This window comes from Macrobrachium nipponense, chromosome 10, assembly GCF_015104395.2.
Source record: "Macrobrachium nipponense isolate FS-2020 chromosome 10, ASM1510439v2, whole genome shotgun sequence".
NCBI classification, from domain to species: Eukaryota; Metazoa; Arthropoda; class Malacostraca; order Decapoda; family Palaemonidae; genus Macrobrachium; species Macrobrachium nipponense.
Window position 1 is genome coordinate 95,738,281 of NC_087204.1, and position 20,899 is coordinate 95,759,179.

Sequence of the window (20,899 nt, forward strand, 5' to 3'; positions counted from 1 at the left end):
TCCTTTGCAGGCTGTCCTCTCTGACTTCGAGGACTGTTCGTGCCACTCGAAGACAGGGCCCAAATCGGGTAGTTAAGACAGGAACCGGGTCCGAAATGGTGACTGCGTTCATGATACCAGTGGCTCCACGCAAGCTGAGCTCCTTCCTTTTACAGGCTGTCCTCTCTGACTTCGAGGACTGTTCGTGCCACCTCGAAGACAGGGACCAAATCAGGTAATTAAGATAGGAAGACGAGGTCGAAATGGTGATCTGCATTCATGATACGAAGTGGCATCTCGCTCGAGTCGTGGTTGCTTGTGGTTGCGTTCTATTTGCAAAATTTTTCGTCACCGTTTGAGTTTCGTGTTTTCTGCTTACGTGAGCGATGTTGGTTAGTCTACGGACGTGGTTTTGGAATGCTAACAATGATTATACCCTTTCCAAAACTCAGACGCAACATGGTCAGTTGTGCGACGCTATACTTCTAAATACTGATATGGTTTCTGATAACGAACGACACTGCTGCTGAAAGTGAATGTACAGAGAAACATAAATGAATTTTAGGTTCGTTTATTGTAGAAAGTGATCAACTTGAATCATTTTAACTCCTTGCAATCTTAGCGAATCGTACACTGACTTGAATAAAATACTTGAAAATTACTCCCCTACATCTGAAGAAGTCTATCAGATATAAACTTCATTAAGGAAACTTAGGAATTACGTAGGTTTGTCCATTTGGAAGAAGGGACTTCACCTTCTGAATCTGAATTTAACTTAATAAAAAAAAATACGTACATTACTTAGCGATATTTATGTTAAAAGTCTAGGTAATTTGAAACATACGTCTTCAGAATTACGTTGGTATTTGATAATGAAAATCCCCGAATTAAATCGAAGGATTAAAATAGATGTTAACATAGGAAAATACGTTAATATCTTCAAGCTTTTGGTTAAATAAGCCCAAAGATAAGCAAATTGCCTCACTGGATATCGCCTGAGAGTCGGCTCCTATCATAAGAAATAGGAAAAACGCAATTATTGAAGTTTTCGATTTTGTTATACCAAATTGGAATGTGGAATTTATAGTGCTGGTTTCTTATTATTATTATTATTATTATTATTATTATTATTATTATTATTATTATTATTATTATTATTAAAAGCAATTGCTGCCTCAGCTGCGGTAATTTGATAAAGGTTCTCTTCTATTTTTCTAATGATTGTTTTCTCGTTATTATTATTATTATTATTATTATTATTATTATTATTATTATTATTATTATTATTATTATTATTATTATTATTCAGAAAATGAACCTTATTCTTATAGAACGAGCTCAAAGGGACCACTGATTTGAAATTCAAGTTTCCTAAGAACATAGTTATGGGAAAATGCAGAAAGAGGAGACCAGTTATTAAAAAAAATTACATTAACAAATTAATAGCTAACTGGATGACGAATGTAGAATGTTTTACACAAATACGAGTTACATTTTATCAACCGGCATCTGATGGAAATTCTAATTATATACACGTTTGTATGTTTGTTTTTACGTGCTGTGTGTACTTGCATGTGTGTAAACACACGTTTATGTGTTACCTTAGTTGTAAAATCTATAAGAACAACATAAGCCGCTATAGACGTATACTTTATTTAGTGTCATTTCTGATCTGTGATGGAGGTAAGCAATTTCAAATGTTTTGTTTTTGTGTTTATTGCATATGACCTTTTAACCATGAACTTTCAATAGGTCATTATCAGTTATAGTAGATTCACATCAGCAGGGCCTCTGATGTCTAGGCAAGTCCCTTACGACGCGACGCTCCGATTGGCTGTTGATAAGCCAATCACAGGGCTGGAAACTGTCAGTCTCTCTCGAGAGTTTACATAAGCAAGATGGATTTTCCACCTCTCCTGAAGGATACGTCTTTAAAAAGTATACCTCAACAGAGGTGGAACATACATCCTGCCTATGTGAACTCTCGAGAGACACTGAGAGATTCCAGCCGTGTGATTGGCTTATCAACAGCCAATCAGGAGCATCGAAAAGGGACGGGTCTAGATATCAGATGCACGGTTGATAGTAATCTACTATAGCCATTGCTATTGTTGAATAAGGTCTGAAATAGAAGAAATGGAGACAGAATTATGAACAGACATCCAGTAGACATTTAGACATATGTAATAGGACAAATGTAGGCATTTAACCCAGGCATAGACCCTCTGGTATAGTAGGGAAAATTCGTTTAACTATATATTATATATATATAGATATATATAATATGTTATATAGGATGTATGTATATATCTATAGCATAATATGCATATAATATTATATATGTATATATATATATATATTATATATATATATATATATTCCTCAGTATATTGGACGAAGTATAGGAATCTGTAGCCTAGCAATAGGGAGATTTTAAAAGGGCTTCCACGTATGCAATTGTATGTGCAATATCAGAGGTATATATGAATATGTATATGCAAATTTGAATATATTTATACTAGCATAATACATAATGTATTTAAACATACAAATATATATGTATTTATGTATGAAGAATATATATATATATATATATATATATATATATATATTATATATATATATATACACACTGTATTAATAATGATGCATATATAATTCTATATGTAATTACGTGGATATATACATTTATATATGCATATGCCTTAGTATATTATGACTGCCTTTTATGAAGTTGATAACAATGAAATGTCCTTTCACAACAATTATTCACATTCCGGCTTCCATCTTATATCCACCAAAATGTTACTTAGTAATACTGATGAAATTTGATGTCCATTCTTTTACCCTCGATTTTCTGGTATTCAGAAATATTTGGAGCAAGTTTTGCATAAAAGGCAATCACGAAGTATATTCATATATACATATACATTCATATATATACAGCTTTAAAACCGGCCTGATCTTTTTACAGGGATGTCAAAGAATCATTACCTATTACTTCATGGTTAGCATGACTGAAGAACAAGATCCACCCAGTCAAAATGTTTTGTGTCATAACGTGCATGAATTATTATTGTTATTCATTTTTTTGTCTAGTCTATCAGCTATGTGGTTACGAAAGCATGATGTTTATAAATGACATGACTTTGATTTCCTGAAGGGATTCTAACTGGCTTTCTCTCCACCGCCCAGCGAAACCACTTTGCGTAACAAAAGGTATTGTATGACGGACGACGAAGCGTGAAGTCTGGAATGGTGCTTTTACCATACTGCTAAAAAAAAGAAAAAAAATTTTATCTTCCATTTTTTATTGTACATTACTTCTCACCCTCTATTATTATTTTTCTACAGCTCTCTAGTCGTTAACCTTCCTAGTGACCCGATTAGGTTAACGATTTAAATCACCCTGTATAAATATCTTCCATATTTTATCATGTGAGAAACATTACATCCTGTTGACTTTCTCTCGGAACCTGGCTCTTCCCCGTTTTTTAAATTTTTTTAAAGCCACCCATAAGATTTCATAATGAAATTCAGGCTTTCAATAACAGATACAGTGATGAAATTGATACTTTTTTTTTAAAGTGCTTTTCTCCTGAGACATGTTGTAGTTATCACGGGCATCCTGAAGTTGTAAACAACGAATAACGAAAATTAAGAATGTTGTTGTATATTTATTTCATTCAAGTACATCTATAAAACGTAACTTCATAAAATATATCCCAGTTTCCAAAGATGTGGGCTTTATTTCCTATCACAATTCTTAATCGCGTTTTTTTTATTAAAAACCATAATAAAATTCGTAACTTTTTTTCGGAAGTCTTGATAAGACAAGAAATCCTAGCATGTTCCAATAATATTATCTCTTCAAAGTCGTTTTTCTCTTTTTCACATCTGACAAAACATGAATAAAAAAAAATAGGCACCTTGTCACTGATGTACATATAAACACATGTACTTTTTTCTCTTTTATGGCACATATAAATTTACATTGGCTTTTACAGGTCTTACTTTGTCAATGCATGACGTATTTTATACATTTATATCTTTCGATTTTAAGCTGTTCATATACGCTGACGTTACGAGGTGCTCTTTCAGCCCAATTCACAGATATGTGTATTTCAGCCACAGAGAGAGTCTTCTGGTATGTATATCTCGTTTGGGAGAGGCTGTTAATGAAAATTAATGTAAATATGTAATACTACTCGAATGTTCAAAAAGCCTCTCCCATAACTCTGTCTTTTTTCCAAAATGTTATTGGTGTAATGGCAAGATGTGTGATGTAATTCTTTTGTAATATATATAATTCTCTCTCTCTCTCTCTCTCTCTCTCTCTCTCTCTCTCTCTCACATATATATACATATACAATACATACATCATACATACATACACAAAGTTACAATTACTGACCCTGGGGATTTTATTTTTGAATAATGATCCTGTTTTTTTTTTTTAATAAATAAACCAACCTTGGGAATTTGAATTAATGATCCTGGGGATATTGAATAAATTATCCTGGGGATTTTGAATTAATGATCCTTGGGAATTTGAATTAATGATCCTGGGGATTTTGAATAAATTATCCTTGGGGATTTTGAATTACTGGGGATCCTGGGGGGATTTTGAATAAATTATGCTGGGGATAATTTAACTATTTGGGGATTTGGGGGCTTTTGAATAAATTATGCTGGGGATTTTGTAAAAAATTATCCTGGGGATTTTGAATAAATTATGCGGGGATTTTGAATAAATTGATCCTGGGGATTTGAATTAATATGCTGGGGATGAATTAAATTATCCTGGGGATTTTGAATTATTATGCTGGGGATTTTGGGAAATATGATTTCCTGGGGATTTTGATTAATTGGATCTGGGGAGAATAATTGGGGAAGGTTAAACGGAACCTGGGGATTTTGAATTAATTATCCTGGGGATTTTGAATTACTGATCCTGGGGATTTTGAATAAATTATCCTGGGGATTTTGAATTACTGATCCTGGGGATTTTGAATGAATAAATTATGCTGGGGATTTTTGAGTGAATTATCCTGGGGATTTTGAATAAATTATGCTGGGGATTTTGTTATTCCTGATCCTGGGGATTTTGAATAAATTATGCTGGGGATTTTGAATAAATTATCCTGGGGATTTTGAATAAATTATGCTGGGGATTTTGAATTACTGATCCTGGGGATTTTGAATTACTGATCCTGGGGATTTTGAATTAATGATCCTGGGGATTTTGAATTACTGATCCTGGAAGGTTTTGAATAATGATCCTTGGGATTTTGAATTACTGATCCTGAAGGTTTTGAATTAATGATCCTGGGGATTAGAATTAATGATCCTGGAGGTTTTTGAATTAATGATCCTGGGAATTTTGATTACTGATCCTGGGGGATTTTTGAATTACTGATCCTGGGGATTTGAATTACTGATCCTGGGGATTTTGGGGATTTTGAATAAATTATCCTGGGAATTTTGAATTACTGATCCTGGTGATTTTGAATTAATGATCCTGGGGATTTTGAATTACTGATCCTGGGGATTTTGAATTACTGATCCTGGGGATTTTGAATTAATGATCCTGGGGATTTTGAATTAATGATCCTGGGGATTTTGAATTAATGATCCTGGGGATTTTGAATTAATGATCCTGGGGATTTTGAATTAATGATCCTGGGGGGATTTTGAATTAAGGATCATGGAGGTTTTGAATTAATGATCCTGGGGATTTTGAATTAATGATCCTGGGGATTTTGAATTAATGATCCTGGGGATTTTGAATTACTGATCCTGGGGATTTTGAATTAATGATCCTGGGGATTTTGAATTAATGATCCTGGGGATTTTGAATTACTGATCCTGGTGATTTTGAATTAATGATCCTGGGGATTTTGAATTAATGATCCTGGGGATTTTGAATTACTGATCCTGGGGATTTTGAATTAATGATCCTGGGGATTTTGAATTACTGATCCTGGGGATTTTGAATTACTGATCCTGGGGATTTTGAATTTATGCTACAATTAGGTTACACGAAAGCATCATACATTTTGTCATTTATACACCTTCCTTCATGTATAAGGAAATAACTTTTCTAATCAGATAATTATTATTTTCTTTATTTTTGATATATTCATGATTCTGAACTTTACCTTGACCGTCGAATAAACTGATCCTTTTCGTAGTTAAAAATTAAAAAATGAATAAACATTCAACATCTGTATTCTGATGTTAATGGAGTCATAGATCAAAGACTGTTATTATTTTATAATAATGACCAAGAAGTTCTTCTATATTACACCGGCAGGCGTTTATAGCGTTTATAGTATTTAAGACTTCAACATCTTTTTCATTCTATTCATTTTCATCATTTCACATCGGTTTTACATTTCCTCCTCCTCCTCCAGAGAGCTCATGCTGGTAGCAGACGCCCTTCGTCTCGGGGGCGCGATCCTCTCTCAGTACCCGGACATGCTGTCTCCTCAGCTCATAGGGCGTCTTCTTCCGGAGATGGAGACCAACCCCCACGTCAAGAGCCTCCTGGAGCAGTGTGACGCCGAGGGCATCGAACACTGTGGTCTCTTGCCGTCCTATCACTGTAGCCACACGCCCGGAGGCCCTTTGAAGGTAGACTCTCTTGTTTCTTGACGCATCGGGTGCTATTTTGTACCGAGTTACCTCAGCCGCAACTTAACCTAGCTTAACTTGCTATAGTAGATTCACTTCAACCGTGCATCTGATGTCTAGGCCAGTCCCTTACGACGCTCCTGATTGGCTGCTGTTGATAAGCCAATCACAGGGCTGGAAGCGTTCAGTCTCTCCCGAGAGTCCACATAGGCAGGATGTTTGTTCCACCTCTCCTAAAGGATACGTCTTTCAAAAGTATCCCTATGTGCAACTCTTCTCGGGAGACTGAGAGTTTCCAGCCGTGTGATTGGCTTATCAACAACCAATCAGGAGCGTCGTAAGGGACGGGCCCAGACACCAGATGCACATGTTGATGTGAATCTACTATAGTCGCTATGTTCCTCCCAAATCGACTTGAGAGGCTATTGATAGAGAAACCAGAAACTTTTAATTCCTGATGAAGTGAAAATTGAATTCGGGTGAGTCCACACTACAGTGAAACATGTCATACCACACATTGGAGACTTGTCGCATACATATCACAAGCAGATTGCAAATAAGTCAGTGACTATAAGTGGAGAACGAATCGCGAACAAGTTGGAAACAAGTCAACGACAGTAGGCGGAGAACGAATCTTGAGCAAATGCTGGACAGTCTTAGGGAGCAATGGTTAGGGTTTTTTTTTTAATTTGTTTGTATGGTGTTTTTACGTTGCACGGAACCAGTGGTTATTCAGCAACGGGACCAACGGCTTTACGTGACTTCCGAACCACGTCGAGAGTGAACTTCTATCACCAGAAATACACACCTCTGACACCTCAATGGTATTCCCGAGAATTGAAATCGCAGCCGCCGAGGTGGCAGGCCAAGACCAAACCGACCACGCCACTGAGGCGCTTGAAGCAGTGGTTAGGCCTACCACCGGGTCGTTGACTTGTATTTAACCTGTTTGCGACGGGTGTCAGATATGTCCACGATGTGTGTTTATGACATGGTTGGTCGTGGAGACTTTTAGAAGAAAAGTACGAGTCCTGTGTCAAATATAGAAGGATTCAGATCTAAAAATGGCCGTGTATTGCCCCCCCCAAAAAAAAAAAAAATGAATGAATAAATAACAGACGGCTTACTAAAGTTATTGATCTTCACGCATGCCCGCTTACAGTACTCCCTGGAGGGGCACCAGTTCGCAGTGTTCGGCTTCTGCTTGACGAATGACCTCCGGTACATCGTGAGTGTTTCGAACAAGTTCATAACGTGGGATCTGTCGACCTCTGACCTTACCAGAGAGGTCATACCCGGCATTGAAGGGATCATGCAAGAGCTGGTGCTGTCTCCCGACAACAAGTATTCCATCGCTCATACGAACAACAGTCAAGTGAGTTTTTTTGTTGTTTTTACTGAGTTTTTATTACCCTTATTGTTATTATTTACAGCTAAAAGTGTTGTTTTCCTATTAAAGAGACGATTAATGCCAGCGAGACTGATTAGTTATATATGAATCTGACGCAAGGAATTCTAAAATTTCGTGCTGGTTTTCTTCTTGTTCAATCGAAAATTGCAATCGACGTCCCTGTTTCAAAGGCTACATTATTATTATTATTATTATTATTATTATTATTATTATTATTATTATTATTATTATTATTGTTATTATTATTATTATTATTATTATTATTATTATTATTATTATTATTATTATTATTGTTGTTGTACTCATGGAATAGGGTTACAAACCTCATATCTTTATACTGTTTTTTTTTTTAATTCCATCTTATTCTAAAATTTCGTGCTGGGTTTTTTTTTGTTCAATCGAAAATTACAACCGACGTCCCTTTATCAAAGGCTACGTTATTATTATTATTATTATATTATTATTATTATTATTATTATTATTATTATTATTATTGAAGGAGATTGCTAGGCACGTTACTCGCCAATCTAAGTAATATTGAAAAAGCCGTGATAAGAATAGAAAAGAACTTCTATAAAACTAATGCAGCTGAATCAGCAATCTCCTTCAATAGAACATGTCTGAAAGAGGTGTTTCACCTAAATTTTATTATTATTATTATTTTTATTATTATTATTATTATTATTATTATTATTATTATTATTATTATTACTGGTGAAAAATAATTTCCAGTCGTCTTCCTTTCACATTTCGATCTTGGCAATCCGTCTCTCATATCCTATCATTCGATTTTTGATTTTCTCATTATTCCTCCTTCATTCCATTGTTTCTTCCGTCCCTCAACTTTGAAAACGTCACATAACCTCTAATTACCAACTATAGTAGATTCACATCAACCATGCATCTGGTGTCCTAGGCCAGTCCCTTACGACGCTCTTGAGTGGCTGTTGATAAGCCAATCACAGGGCTGGATGTATTTTCCACTTCTGAGGGATACGTCTTTCAAAAGTATCCCCCAGGAGAAGTGGAACACACATCCTGAATATGTGAACTCTCTCGAGAGACTAAGCGTTTCCAGCCTTGTGATTGGCTTATCAACAGCCAATCAGGAGCGTTGTAAGGGGACTGGCCTAGACATCAAATGCACGGTTGATGTGAATCTACTATAGTTTCATCATACTTGCCTTCCCCTCACTCACCCTTCTCACTCGCTCTCCCGAAACAGATGGTGCTACTCAATATGCTGACGAGCGAGTTCTTCATCCTGGAGAACCCAGTGCCGGGGGAGCCAGTGATAGGCACCCTTCTCTCGGACGCCTGCGCCGCCGTATATGGCGAAAGGTGAGGAACGGATTGAAAAATCCCATTTCTGTCCCGCCCCCCCCCCCCCCCCCCCCACCCCCCCCCCCCCCCCCCCCCCCCCCCCAAAATCCAACCAGGAAAGAGATTGCACTTTACTAGTTACGTAACCTATTGTTGGATATTCCACTTATTTTTTGGCGTAAGCCTCTAGAGCAGTGATTCTTAACCTTTTTATGACCACGCCCCCTCCAAGAGTTGGTCCTTTCTTTCACGCCCCCCTTGCATCTATGAGTAAAATTCCGTAAAATTCCTTCCCAGATTTAAAGGAAAATAATAATAAATGTGACAGAGAAGGTGTTTCGAGAGATAGAAAGGGAGGTCAATAATTGCAAAACATGGTCAGCCCAAGGAGCCTAACTATACTCGGTTTTTTCCCATCTGTCCACCCACCTGTGGTGTTTGCGTATGGTAACACTGCGTACCGGGCTTTAGATAGTTACATTCAGCTTACACTCAACAATAATAATAATATCCTATTTCGAATATTAACGGTGTAATTCGCATACAGTAAATTATTAAAACACTTTTCAGTTGCAAATGTACACCCAGATATCCTTTTATTTACATAAAACTTAGACATAGCGTAACTATTTAAAGCCTGGGACGCAGTGTTACCATGCGCGACCACCACAGGCGGATGGACAGATGGAAAAAAACAGAGTATAGAGTATAGTAGACTCTAGGAAAGTAACGTTATAAGGCGATACTTTTGCACTTTTTAAAATAAACTTCTGAATATTAGTTCCTCACTCTTGTTAAGAGAATAACGAATTATAAGATTAAGAGAATTTTTTTTAAAATTTTTTTTTTACCTAGGCTCTCGCCTGCCTCCCCTGGAAATTGCTGTCGCTTCCTTAGGGGAACCCCCCCCCTCCCCTTGGTTAAGAACCGCTGCTCTAGAGACTATTGCATTTGCAGTTATGTCTCCGTTGTCTCAAATTGTTCGATGGTGTTTTTAGCCGCGTTCCTTCATCTGTTCGACTGAACTGTTTTCAGTCTTTTTAAAATTCTCGTCTGTTCCTTTAACTGCTAAGTCATGTATGTAGGTAAATACATACATATATACATACATTCATACATGTATGAAAAGATAAATAGGTGAGCACCGTATGCTTGCAATCTATAAAAAAATTAAACGACACTTATTAGAAGAAATGAACATCATTCAGCCTCACAGTCCCAGAGACAGTGGTACTAAATTAGACCATTCAGCTCAAACACCTTCAGGAAACCTAGAGTTCACAGCTCTGCCCTGGCCCGTTGCAGGTACTGGGTGCTATACACTCTGCGAGGGGAGGAGAAAGAGCGAATTCGGTCGCCCGTGGACAAACCCATCCTCAAGATGGACTTCAGGGGTCCCAGTGACTACAGCATCATCTGCTGGACTGGGGACTTCGACGACAAGAACCTCCTCATCTACACGGTCGACGATGGGAACGTTCTGGAAACTCTGGACTTCCATAGGTTAGTTAGAGTCTTTGCATTGTCTTGTGGCTTTTTTTTTTTTTTTTTTTTTTTTTTTCAGAGATCATTCATTGATCATCAGAAAACAGAGGTCAAAATCAAGTGGTTTTAAGAGCACTTACAAATTGATATTGTACCATAACTTGAAAAAAGAATTAGCTCTCAGCCGTTGCTTTCCTTAATTATGCCATAAAGGAAGACCTAATCCAATATTCGTTGCTTTACAGAAGTATTCTATCGACTTCATACGAACAACAGGAACATTTGGACACTGTTGTATGTACCCAAGGTGTTTTTAGATTACATAAATTTTTTTATTCTTTTTTTTTCCGTAGTTTTCCACTCTAGGAAAATGTATTATTAATTTTTTTTTATTACAAATTCATTTGTTTAGTCGTCTCTTTCAGTGCTGCTGTGCCGACTAGCAGCATTCCCCCGATACTATATTTGTCTGTTTTGATATTGTTTTTTTTTCGTGGTTTACCACTCTTTGAAAATGTATTATTAATATTTTTATTACAAATTCATTTGTTTAATGTTCTCTTTCAGTGCTGCTGTGCCGACTAGCAGGTTCCCACGATGCTATGTTTGTCTGTTTTAATATTGCCGTTAAAATAACAGAAACTTCTTTCTCTTAGTATGCTGTAGTTTTACGTCAGGTCAGCCATATTTCTCGACCCCTTTTCTCTCTCCATCAGCGTCATGGCATGGACGACAGACAGAATAGACCTCTACTGCTGTGTCAACGAGCACGGCGAGGACGTCTGCCACTTCCGGCGGGGTCCTACGGCGTGGACGCTGGAGAGGGTGATCGCCCACAACGAATTCAAACTCCTGATGCTGTATCTCACCCACGACCAGAATCATCTCATCGGGACATTCATGACTGGGTTCCAGGTTCGTGATTTTTCAGAACTGTAGATGCAGAACCGTCGTCAAAACGTTGCTCATTGTTTTGTTCTGCAATTCAAGTGAATTCAGTGGGATAGATTATGCAAATAGGTGTTATATTTTTTTTTCTACTCACTAAAAGGCAAATAAGATTTGGATCGCAGTGTGGAGGCCAAAAGGGCCAAATATGTTAAAGTTTAAAGCATTTGAGCTGCTTCAAGTGTTCACCTGAATTTTTGTTGTTGTAAAATTCAGTTTGCTTTCATCTGTGAAAAAGTTATTAAAACAACTGATAAGGTAATGTAAGGTGTAATTTTTAAAACAAAACCTCTCCAACTGTACAATCAGTTACCTTCAGTATGTTAATTACCGCCTCCATTTTAGAATATAACAGAATTCAGGGTATCTGTTCCACACACACACACACACACACACACACACACACACAAATAACATACTTTGATCCCACACTTATTGAAAACTTAAATATACAATCAAAATACTGATGATGTATTTGCAAATACTAATTAATTGACGATGTATATTTTTATTGTTTAACCATCCTTTCTCAGATTTACCTTCTTTAAAAATAAAACTTAGAAGAGACAAGAAATGGGAACATTTATCAGATGGAACAGTGATATAGGCATTCTCTGGTTATCGGCGGGGTGCTGAATAAGCAAAAACCACCGTTAACTGAAATGCGGCAATTTATGGAGCCTGTGGCGCCGATAACCGGTTCATGGCGCCTCTGTTAGGTATGTTATGGCTCCATAACTATTATCGGTGCCTTATGGTACCATAAATCGCTGATTTTATGACGCTAGACAATCGCCATAAAACCAGATTGCCATTAACCGACTCCACTGATAACCGGGGACAGCCTGTACTCGTTTACTTGAATTTCGAGCTTGAGAATCGTTCATTTTCCACTATTTTTATTATTACTTTCCTTTTAGCCATGAACGATTCATTCGCTTTCACAAATTTCAAGCATCAGAAAGGATAATTAGCAGTGTTCTGATGAAGATGTATTTGAATATTCTTTTATTATCTTTATTATTATTTCTATTTTTAGGTGTGGGAAGTGGAATCGGGAAAGGGCTGGACTCTAAAGTTACCGCACGGCGTCAGGAACATCTCGACAAAGCTCTTGAAGTCCAACACCTGTATTCTCTCCAAAGGTTACCATCACGCCGTGGCGGGAGTCAGGTAGGGGAGAGATACATCGGCCTTGAAAAAGTTTCATTAAATAAATAGATATATATATATATATATATATATATATATATATATATATATATATATATTATGATATATATGATGATATATAAATGATGATAGCAAAATAATGAATGAATGAAAATGTAACAACACTAACAAAGTTCTTCACGTTTAGACCATAGATTGTTAGGGGTTATTCCACCCTCCGGTTTTTATTTTTATTTTCTCTCTCCATACACACACACACACACACACACACACACACACACACACATATATATATATATATATATATATATATATATATATATATATATATATATATATATATATATGTGTGTGTGTGTGTGTGTGTGTGTGTGTGTGTGTGTGTGTATGGAGAGAGAAAACAAAAATAAAAAACGGAGGGGTGGAATAACCCCCTAACAATCTATGGTCTAAACATGAAGAACTTTGTTAGTGTTGTTACATTTTCATTCATTCATTTTGCTATCATCATTACTATGCACTGAATTGTCAAGGTCAGGAACCAAGGTATTCTACTATCGTCTTTTGCGCTTTTGTTTAACAAATCATTCGTCCGTCAAAAAAAGAAAAAAACTTATACGGTAACGAATGATGTTTGAAAACTTGGCGGGAGGAGTTTGGGATCTTTGATAGTTAGTAACTCCCAAGGATTTTAACCCGGTATGTATTCGCCTTTTCGGCGCGTAGAAGCCCGTTGGGAATTACCGTAGAAAAGCATAAACAAAGGACTGTAATCATGATACAAAATAATGACCTCCAAGAAATATTAATCCTAAACAAAGACCCCCGAAAACCGTTTGGGGTCACTATCTAGGAAAGAAGTTTGCTCCTACCGAGGAAACGGTGAAGACTCATTGCATAACATAGGCGTAACTTAATCCTGTTGACGGGCGTCGTTTTATTGAACAAGACTGATATCAAGACACGTCCTTCCCCTCTTTTCCAAACTTCGGTCAAACATTAGCCATCCGGTTATTCGAAAGTGAACAAAGAAAGCACTGAAAGGAAATTCCATGACACCAGCGAACTAAACTTGTCAATATCCCGGCTTTCTGTTGCATTATTTCACGCACGATTAATTCGCGGAAACAGTGACCGTCAAACGCCGTGTCCGTATTTCCTTTGGCCGTGTTCTCGGTACAGGTATCTGACAGTAACGGGTGGTCTTGCTGTGACACGTTCCCTACGACACGCTTTAGCTTATTGATCGCATAAGACTGGCCAACATTAGTGGTTTGGTTTCTGGGTCAGTTAACGCCAATGAAAGGACAGATAGCTCAGAATAGCAACTTGCAGCTGTTGTTGTTGTTGATTATGATCAAAGGCGTAACTTGGAGTCTATAAATGGGGGGGGCCACCTGGAGGGCGCAGCTGAATAAAGGGGTGGGGGGCGCCACTGGGCATGCACAAATTATAATGTACATTCTTTTTTCTTAAGACATATGGAAAGATATTAAGGATGTTGTAAAAATATTTAAGCATATCAATTTGTGGCCAATCACGTTTTTATATAAAAGAAAGAAAATAATAATATAAAAATTAAGCTTAGGCTTTTTATTACAAGCTTCATGAACACAAATGGGGAGCCAAATTTGGGGGGGGGGTTTGGGGGGGGGGGCACGTACCGTACCCCACTCACTGCAGTTACGCCTGTGATTATGATTAAGCAGGCTTTATGTCAGCACAGGCTCTTGCTCATAGAGCACACCGTAAGTCATTTTTGATGGGAAGGCTATGGACATCGTGATCTATGTTCGTGTCGGTAATTGGCTGTTGATAAGCCAATCTCTCGAGAGATTTCACATGGGTAGGATATATGTTCATCTCTCCTGAAGGATACGTCTTTCAAAAGCATCCTTCAGGAGAGGTGGAACATACATCCTGCCTATGTGAACTCTCTCGAGAGACTGAGATTTTTCAGACCCTGTGATTGGCTTATCAACAGCCAATCAGGAGCGTCGTAAGGGACTGGCCTAGACATCAAATGCACGGTTGGTGTGAATCTACTATAGCAATTATTAAAAAACGTTAGAAACTTGTAACTGGCATATTGGGTCAGGTGTGACGTAGTGTGTCATATGAAGACCCAAACTAGAAACGAATTTCCAGTCTAGGGTTGTAGTAATTTTCTACATGAATTCGTAACAATTTTCAGTATGGTTTATTTCTTGCTCCAAGAGGATTCGGCCCAAGACTGATATCAGTAAAAGGTAAATCTGGTACATCTTACTTTAATTATCTGAACGCATGGAAGAACTAAAAAAAGTTAATGATAATATCTAGTATGAAAAATGTGCTGCTGTCTTTTTCGCAAAACACTTCTTGTGGCGATGTCTTCATTATTTACCTGGGCTCATAGAGTGAAGGTTGGTAAGATATAGATTTCTAGGTGATAAGATAAAAAAGAATATTGATGTGAGCCAATTCACCAGCTGAACAGGTTTAGAAGTAGACGAAAATGCCTTTAGTCAGTTGACTAACGTACATGCACAACACACACACACACACACACACAACCCACACACATATATATATATATATATATATATATATATATATATATATATATATACACACACATACATACATACATACATACACTACATATATATATATATATATATATATATATATATATATATATATATATATATATATATATATATATATATATATATATATATATATAATATATATATATATATATATATATATATATATATATATATATATATATATATATATATATATGAATACTTATACATCACCGTTATTCATATAAATCATTCGAGCTACAAAATTAATGTCCTTTAATATCTAATTCGCCTCTACCTCGGAATTGATATATTTCATATGTGTACCGAAGGGAATTTTTAGTTGATAATAATTTCGTCCCCCCATGAGATCAAACCACCATCCAGTGGACGGGAAACGAAATCAGAAACGGACAGGGACGCTATCGAGTCGGCCAGCAGAGAGGCTAATAAGTTTATATGGATTCTGACCATTACAAATCACCGTCGATCTCGGTATTTTCGTAATTAGAATCGATATGAAACCCCCTCAACCATGCTAGTCGATTCGAGCGTTTGACCAACGTAGCTCGAATGATTTATATGAATCACAGTGATGTGATTAATTATTCATAACAAGCCTACGTTGGCCAAACGCTCAAATCGGCTAGCATGGTTGAGGCGGTTTATATCGATTCTAATTACGAAAATACCAAGATCGCCGGTGATTTGTAATGGTCAGAATCGATATAACTTATAGCCTCTCTGCTGGCCGACTCGATACTGTCACTGTCCGTTTCTGATTTCGGTTTCCCGTCCACGGACGGTGGTTCGATCCCATGGGAGGACGAAAATTATTATCAACTAAAAAATTCCCCTTTGGTTCCATATATGAAAATCATCAACTCCGAGGGTAGAGTGAATTAGATATTAAAGGACATTGTAGCTCGAATGATATATATATTATTTATATATATAAATAAAGGCTTTTTTGCCACGAAGGAAAAAATGAAAAAGCGAGATAGCCAAGTACTTTTGGTCCTGTTCGGACCCTTTACTGAGGCAAACTGATTTTACAAAGAACAACATAGTCAAAAGAAGGCTTAAGCAGCATATGTATTCAGTTAGAACAGCTCAGACTTCAAATGCACTGTTTATCCATCTGAGTGAAAAATCTCATTGTATTAATTGGGGTGATACCTCGGTAATTGCTAGATCTAATGATTATGTTTCAAGAAATTTACTGGAATCGGCAATTATACAAATCACTAATAAAAACAACCTAAATCTTAGTCTGGGAATGTACCATTTGGACCCATATATTTGTAAGATGTTTATGAAGGACCTCAAAATAAATGAACAACTAATAAATTAGTCCCACATGTATAGTTAGTTATTTCTCTCTCTCTCTCTCTCTCTCTCTCTCTCTCTGGTTCGATATTCTTTCTCCCTCTTTCTCTTGCTCGATATATATATTATATATTTATTATTTTCTTTCGTCTTTTCATTAATAATAATTTTTGTTGGGAAAATCTGTGTAAAAATTCATGATATTAATTTGTATATGCTCCCGTGTTTTTTTTTTTTTTTCAAAATGTACTGTTTTTCTGGAAGAATCACTTGTTTACTGCGGGTATCCTTCAAGGTGTGGCTAGCCTCTGCGACTCCTTTCTGTAGAGTGAAAATCGCGCTTATGGCTAATCTGGTAGTGTAGTTTGTATATTAAGCCTTCTTTTGACTATGTTGTTCTTTGTAAAATCAGTTTGCCTCAGTAAAGGGTCCGAACAGGACCGAAAGTACTTGGCTATCTCGCTTTTCATTTTTCCTTCGTGGCAAAAAAACCTTCATTTATACTTAGTATCACGTTTTATATACTTCGGGATCAAGTTATTCATATATATATATATATATATATATATATATATATATATATATATATATATAGTTTTGGAATTACTGGAAGGTGCAGTGTCAATTAACTAATATACACGCATACATAGTTTCAAAATTAAACGAAAATGCATCGCCAGTTAACTAACACATATACAATACATTACGTACATTCATACAGGTTTAGAATTAGACGAAAATACCCGTACATAATCAGTAACCTAACATATGCTATACATAAAAATTACGTTTCCTAGGTCATTAACCCTTTCATTCAAACGCGCGTACTCACACACACACACATAAAGACATAATAAACCTAAAGTCTTTGTATTCTTTGCACCCAGGAAAAGCCTCTACGTCTGGGACCTTCAAAAACAAGACCTGCTGAAGGTCCTCGACGCTCACTTCGGCCGAATCATGGACATGGAAGCTCTCATCGTCGGAAACTGGAATTCGGTATGTTGTTGAGTCAAGTTCAATATAGAATGTAGGCCAAAGGCCAAGCACTGGGACCTACGAGGTCATTCAGCGCTGAAATGGAAATTGACAGTAAAAGGTTTGAAAAGAGTAATAGGAGGAGAACCTCAAAGCAGTTGCACTATGAATCAAGTGTTAGGAGAGGGTGGAAAGCAAGATGAAGAAAGAGGGTACGAAAGGAGGTACAGTAAAATGAGCGAAAGTGGTTGCAGCTAGGGGCCGAAGACACGCTGCAAAGAACCTTAAGTAATGCCTACAGTGCACCACATGAGGTCCACTTACGGCGCTACCCCCCTTACGGGGGCAATTTGGTATGTGCGAAGAATTGCATTGGCAATGGAAAGCTGTAGCAGCTTTGTTATTTGGCTCATGTGTTTACATATCGTTTTTGTTTATTTATTTGTTTAATTATTTATTTAATTATTTATTTACTTTTTACTTTAGACATAAAGGCAGACATTTTACATTAGACATAAAGGCAGACATTTTACAGTAGACATAAAGGCAGACTTTTTACATTAGATTAAAGACAGGACATTTTACATTAGAAATAAAGGCAGGCTTTTTACAGTAGACATAAAGGCAGACTTTTTACATTAGACATAAAGGCAGACTTTTTACAGTAGACATAAAGTCAGACTTTTTTTTTTTTTTACATTAGACATAAAGGCAGACTTTTTCCATCAGGCATAAAGGCAGACTTTTTACAGTTAGATATAAAGGCAGGACTTTTTACATTAGACGTAAAGGCAGACCATTTTACAGTAGACATAGAGGCAGACATTTTACATCAGACATAAAAAAAAAAAAAGGGGGGCAGACATTGTAAAGTAGACATAAAGGCAGACTTTTTACATTAGACGTAAAGGCAGACATTTTACAGTAGACATAAAAGCAGACTTACATTTAACGTAAAGGCAGACGTTTTACAATAGACATATAAAGGCAGACTTTTTTACATTAGACATAAAGGCAGACATTTTACAGTAGACATTAAGGCAGACTTTTTACATCAGACACCAAAGGCAGACTTTACAGTAGGACTGAAGGCAGACTTTTTACATTTGACTTAAAGGCAGACTTTTTTTACTTTGACATAAAAGGCAGGCATTTTACAGTTGACACAAAGGCAGACATTTTACATTAGACATAAAGGCAGACTTTTTACATTAGACATAAAGGCAGACTTTTTACATTAGACATAAAGGCAGACTTTTTACATTAGACATAAAGGCAGACTTTTTACAGTAGACATAAAGGCAGACTTTTTACAGAAGACTAAAGGCAGACATTGTTACAGTAAACATAAAGGCAGACTTTTTGCATTAGACATAAAGGCAGACATTTTACAGTAGACATAAAGGCAGACTTTTTACAGTAGACATAAAGGCAGACTTTTTACAGTAGACATAAAGGCAGACGTTTTGCATTAGACATAAAGGCAGACATTTTACAGTAGACATAAAGGCAGACTTTTTACAGTAGACATAAAGGCAGACTTTTTACAGTAGACATAAAGGCAGACGTTTTGCATTAGACATAAAGGCAGACTTTTTACAGTAGACATAAAGGCAGACTTTTTCCATCAGACATAAAGGCAGACTTTTTACATTAGACATAAAGGCAGACTAAAGGCAGACTTTTACAGTAGACATAAAGGCAGACTTTTTACATTAGACATAAAGGCAGACTTTTTACATTAGACATAAAGGCAGACTTTTTACATTAGACATAAAGGCAGACATTTTACAGTAGACATAAAGGCAGACTTTTTGCAGTAGACATAAAAGGCAGACTTTTTACATTAGACTTAAAGGCAAGACTTTTTTACATTAGACATAAAGGCAGACTTTTTGCATTAGACATAAAGGCAGACATTTTACAGTAGACATAAAGGCAGACTTTTTACAGTAGACATAAAGGCAGACTTTTGCATTAGACATAAAGGCAGACTTTTTACATTAGACATAAAGGCAGACTTTTTACATTAGACATAAAGGCAGACCTTTTAGTAGACATAAAGGCAGACTTTACATTAGACATAAAGGCAGACTTTTTACATTAGACATAAAGGCAGACATTTTACAGTAGACATAAAGGCAGACTTTTTACATTAGACATAAAGGCAGACTTTTTACATTAGACATAAAGGCAGACTTTTTACAGTAGACATAAAGGCAGACGTTTTGCATTAGACATAAAGGCAGACTTTTTACAGTAGACATAAAGGCAGACGTTTTGCATTAGACATAAAGGCAGACTTTTTACAGTAGACATAAAGGCAGACTTTTTACATTAGACATAAAGGCAGACTTTTTACATTAGACATAAAGGCAGACTAAAGGCAGACGTTTTGCATTAGACATAAAGGCAGACTTTTTACAGTAGACATAAATGCAGCGAACGTCAATTTTTTTTTTTACTTACAAAATAAGTAAAAATTAAAGCCGGCCTTTCATAATGTTTATTTTTTCAAGTTTTCTCATGAATAGAAACGATTTTCCTGTACGAATTTCAGAGCGTTTTCTCCTCGAATTTTGAGTTATTTATATGAGAACAAAATCTCTGTCTTCAACAGGTCATAACGTCGTCGCTGGACAGAACGGTGAAAGTCTGGAACATCAACAATATATTCGAACAAGTTCACGTTATCGACAGACACGAGTTGCAAGTGGACGATATCAGGTAAGACGACAATTGAGAGGAACGACTGAATTAAAAGCAAGTGAATAATTACATACTGTAGTCACTTGAAGTCCATTGCAAAACTGCAGATTGCTTATTTTATCATAAATTCTTAAGATATATGATGTCATTCTTAAGATGTTGAATAACGTGTTCTGTTTCACATGACTGGATCTATTATTTTTCTTTTGTCATAAGTAGTATGGTAGGTGGAAATAGAGAAGATAAAGTAACATTTTAATGTTCCCCTGGAAGAAATAACCGATATGAGATGATGTTTTGATTACTTTAGTTGCTCACTGTCTGTAGATCACATTATAATCAATTATCATTCAGT

At 36.4% G+C, this 20,899-nt stretch overlaps 1 protein-coding gene across 4 annotated transcripts in view; it reads left to right on the forward strand.

The window, feature by feature from the left end:
- Positions 1-20,899, forward strand: part of LOC135223772 (NACHT and WD repeat domain-containing protein 2-like) — a 108,271-nt gene that overhangs the window by 69,215 nt on the left and 18,157 nt on the right. For all 4 annotated transcript variants that reach the window (XM_064262543.1, XM_064262545.1, XM_064262546.1 and 1 more), the window contains exons 18-27: positions 1-10; positions 156-214; positions 6,396-6,615; positions 7,778-7,990; positions 9,252-9,367; positions 10,655-10,852; positions 11,551-11,749; positions 12,822-12,955; positions 17,745-17,856; positions 20,456-20,562. The exon at positions 1-10 is cut by the window's left edge and continues 104 nt beyond it. In XM_064262543.1, the coding sequence (XP_064118613.1) occupies positions 1-10; positions 156-214; positions 6,396-6,615; positions 7,778-7,990; positions 9,252-9,367; positions 10,655-10,852; positions 11,551-11,749; positions 12,822-12,955; positions 17,745-17,856; positions 20,456-20,562 (1,368 nt within the window). The remainder of the gene's footprint in view (positions 11-155; positions 215-6,395; positions 6,616-7,777; positions 7,991-9,251; positions 9,368-10,654; positions 10,853-11,550; positions 11,750-12,821; positions 12,956-17,744; positions 17,857-20,455; positions 20,563-20,899) is intronic.